At 45.2% G+C, this 3,823-nt stretch overlaps 1 protein-coding gene across 3 annotated transcripts in view; it reads right to left on the reverse strand.

Annotated features, from left to right (window-relative positions):
* Nucleotides 1–3,197, reverse strand: part of ERO1A (endoplasmic reticulum oxidoreductase 1 alpha) — a 43,251-nt gene extending 40,054 nt beyond the window's left edge. For 2 of the 3 annotated variants that reach the window (XR_008618664.1, XM_007119222.4), the window contains exon 1: nucleotides 2,687–3,196. Coding sequence is in view for 2 of the 3 variants with exons in the window: in XM_007119222.4 (XP_007119284.1) it covers nucleotides 2,687–2,800 (114 nt within the window). In the remaining variant the exon portion in view is untranslated. Of the gene's footprint in view, nucleotides 1–2,686 lie in introns of all 3 variants that reach the window. The other variant, XM_055088432.1, reaches the window with a different exon arrangement.
* Between the last annotated feature and the right edge of the window lie 626 nt (nucleotides 3,198–3,823).

Below are 3,823 nucleotides of genomic sequence, written 5' to 3' on the forward strand. Positions count from 1 at the left end.
AGGGAGGCCCGCATACCACAAAAAAAAAAAAAAAAAAAAAAAAATATTCATTGGAAGCTGTCAACCCATCTTTAATTAAGAATATACTTCAGCTCCTGTAGGGTTCACATCTTGTATTATAATTTCCCTAACATTTGCTGAGCACCAATTATTTACCAGTCTCCGTACTCTGGAGTGTCAAGAATTGGGACTAAATTGTAATTTTTTAATTTATTTTTTGATCTCTCAAAACTTGTTCATAGTAGGCCTCGATAAATGCTTATTGAATTTAGTCTGATTATTTGTAGAGCTTTGTAATTTTACTTCAGTGACTTTCTATGGTCAAATAACTAACTAGTGCTACTCTGGCTCAAATCAGAACCCCTACGAACAAGTCAGGCACCCATGCAACAGTGTGGTGAGGGGTGATGGTGTGGTAACTCAAGGCAGAGTGGTAAGAGGCACAGGCAACAGGAAGGAAGAAAGGGATATGACTATAAACAAAAAAAGAGTCAACAGGACTTTGTGGCCAGTTGGAAACTGCAAATAGAACCAGCCAAGATTTGAACTTGTATTTCCAAATCTCAGGTGAAAATTTAGTTTTAACTTGAGTTTCTAGCAATATTTACTAACTTTTTAAATTTTTAAAAAATACCTAGGATCCCCACCGCTTCCCAAGCCCCAAAGAACATGATTTGCTGAACTGTAAGCTCTTCAGGGCAGGGATTATGCCATAGTTATTTCTGTATTCCAAACTCTCAGATCAATGTACATGGTGTTTATAAATGTTTTTTGAATGAATAATTTGTTCCTCCCCTTATCTTTTCTTTCTCCATTTTTTTCTTTTATCTGTCTCTCCCTCTGTTTCGGTGTGCATGTCGATATGTTTGTCTCCATTTTTCTCTTCATGTTTATTCATCACAGTCCCCTCCCTCCCCTCCTCCCCTTTCCCCCATCCCTTCCATTACTGAACATAATAGAACTAAGGTATACTTGTTTCATTTATTGAATTGGAATTGATGGTCTCTGTTTTTAAGTTTATTTAACTAAACCATTTTAAATTTCCCTTAAATTTGTTTTTTACTCATTTTATTACTTTTTAATTTGGCTGTGGAAAGAAAAAGTCACTTTTGTTCTAAAAGGAAAAGAAAGAGGTCTAACAGATTTTTGTGTATTTTAATCTTGAAAATATTGTGAAAGAGTAAAAAAGCCTAACACTAAACAGAAGAAAAAGTAAATGAATATAAAAAACTAAAAAACTATGGTTATGGGGGAGGGCAGTGAACGTTTAAAAGTTCAACATGTACTTTTATTCCATTATCCAAATGTCTAGAATGTAGTTGAAAATGTTACAATGGACATCTTTCTGCACTGAATACCTTATTTTTAAGTCCACTTATTTCTAATTTACTTATTTTTAAATGTTTAAACTTTGTGATACGTTATATTTGTAAGCAGAAGAAAAATTACCCTTTTTCCTTTTAAGTACTTGATTGTGTACTGTTTGTAATCACTGAAGGTAAAGGAGCTTTTCAATCTCTTAGTTATAAAGCAGCAATTTTCTTTCAACTTCTCTTACACCTTCCCAGCTATCACTCACCCCAACTTCCAAATCACTCACCAAAAAATAAAATCCAAGAATTTAAAGCAGTGAAAGAGATGACGCTTCTTCTCATAATATTTAAATTCTTCTTTCTCTGTGAAATAGTATTACCCCCCACACACACATAAAATGTTATTTCTGATAAGTTAATAGTAACATCTACTTAAAAGGAACAATTTGGATACCCATATCTCAATTTTGTATAAAATGTACTTTTTATCAACAGAAGCCAACCAAAAGGTGACTTTAAGAATAATGATATTAAAATATCAGATACTGTGGGCACCAAAAACCTGTAACTTTCTTTGAATTTTTTTCTCAAGGAACCCACATCTCTTACTAACAGAAGGAAATAACCATAATAAGCTTGTAATTAAACTTGTGCACTGAGGACCATTCTCCCAATTCAGACCAGCAATATGGATGTCACGGTAAAAGAGTCTCACTACATTCAGGAAAAACAAAGGACACATAGGGCGAGTAGTCACAGGGCAACTGCGGCCCCCAAGACACCAGGCAGTTAGGCTTAGACACAGAAAAGCCACACGAAGCCATTCTCCTGCCTGACAAGGAGATCTGAGGGCAGCCCCCCTGCAAAAGCCTGTCCTGGCCAGAAAGGCTGAAGAAGACATCCAGCACAGGCACAGCCCACACTGTTCCAAGTCAAATTAGAAGTTAGGAAGACCCCGGTTCTGCGAAAATAGAAATAGTGTGAGTGTGTGTGTGTGTGTGTGTGTGTGTGTGTGTGCGCGCGCTCGCACCTTCCCCGGACAGGGAAGACCAAAGAAGACGCACAAACCAACTAGGTGGAAACAGCGGGGCACCCACACCTCTCGTCCCACGCCTGATCGGAAGCGCGGGAGGGCAAGCCGACGTCGGTTCAGGCTGTTTTTTTGGGGGGGAGGGGGACCGGTCCACACCAACCCAGGCGAGCTGCAGAGGATTCAGCACCTGCCAGGGAGCAGAAGCACAGGGGGCTCCTTCCGGAAGGGTGGAGATGCAGAGACGCACCCCCAGCACCCCACCTGCCCGGGCGCACGGGACAGAGAGCACGGCGGAGGCAGGGGTCCCGGGACCCGCAGCGCCGCCACGCACACCGCTCACCTGGCAGAAGCACCTCTGCGCTGCCGTCTCCGGGGGCTGCTGCCCGCCGTGGCCCGAGCCCAGCAGCCCCACGGCGCCCAGGAAGCCGATCAGGAAGCCCCAGCGGTGGTCCATAGCCGCTCCGGCCGGTCGTCGCGCCGCGCCTCGGAATCCCCAGCGATCGGGAGCAGGCCGTGAGTCCGCAGATGAAGCCCGCGCGGGCCTGCCCCCGGCCGCGCCCCACCTCCCGGCCGCCTCCCAGGCCCGCCCTCGGCTCTCCCGCCTCTCAGAAGCCGCCACCTCCCGGTGCAGCCTGCGGACGTGCCGGGGACCCCGCGCTGGCAGTCCGGGGCCTGAGGCCCGCTTCCTTCCCCACGCGTGAGGCTGACGCACCAACCGGCTTCCCGGCTCGGCCTCTCCCGGCGCGCCGCGCCCGCCCCAGGCCCCTTTAACGCCCGGGGCCCGGAGACTGGAGCGGGCTGTCTGCCCCCAGCCCCACGTGGCAGTCCGGGTCCTTCCCGCTCCGAGAGCCGAGCCGGAGCGAAAGCTGGAGGGGTCTGTGTCTTCCGGCAGGGCCCCGCCCCAGCCTGCTCACTCCCAGCCAATCCTTCCGTATCTCAGTGCGAGGAAATCAGACTGTGAATTACGTGTCCACAGTGGCCCTGGCTGAGTCCTAAGGCTGAAAAGGATATTCGTGATCATCTAGACCAGGGCTGCATATCTAATCTAGATTTTCTAGTAGTCACATCAAAAGAGCAAAAAGAAACAGGTGAAGTTAATTTTAATAATAGACTTTATTGAAACCATTATGTGCAAAATATTTCAAAATATACTCAGTAGTAGATGATTCATAAAATATTTTACATTTTTTATTTTTAGCTTTGAAATCTGATGTGTATTTTTTACGAACTAGCCACATTTCATAATCAAATGTGGCCAGTGGCTACTGTGTGGACAGAGGGGGAGATTACTGTTTATTTTATAGGAGGAAACAGGCCCAGAGAGGTGAGGCGATGTGAGCTAGGAATGGGAGCTGGGCAGTGAGAGAGCCAGGTCCTCTGATCCTAGCTGTAGGACTGGTCCATCAGCTTTTTTTTTTTTTTTTTTTTTTTAAGGATAAATTTTCAAGGTGAAACTGGAAAACTTTCCAACATCTTA

The sequence above is a fragment of the Physeter macrocephalus genome, chromosome 11 (genome assembly GCF_002837175.3).
Source record: "Physeter macrocephalus isolate SW-GA chromosome 11, ASM283717v5, whole genome shotgun sequence".
Taxonomy (NCBI): Eukaryota; Metazoa; Chordata; class Mammalia; order Artiodactyla; family Physeteridae; genus Physeter; species Physeter macrocephalus.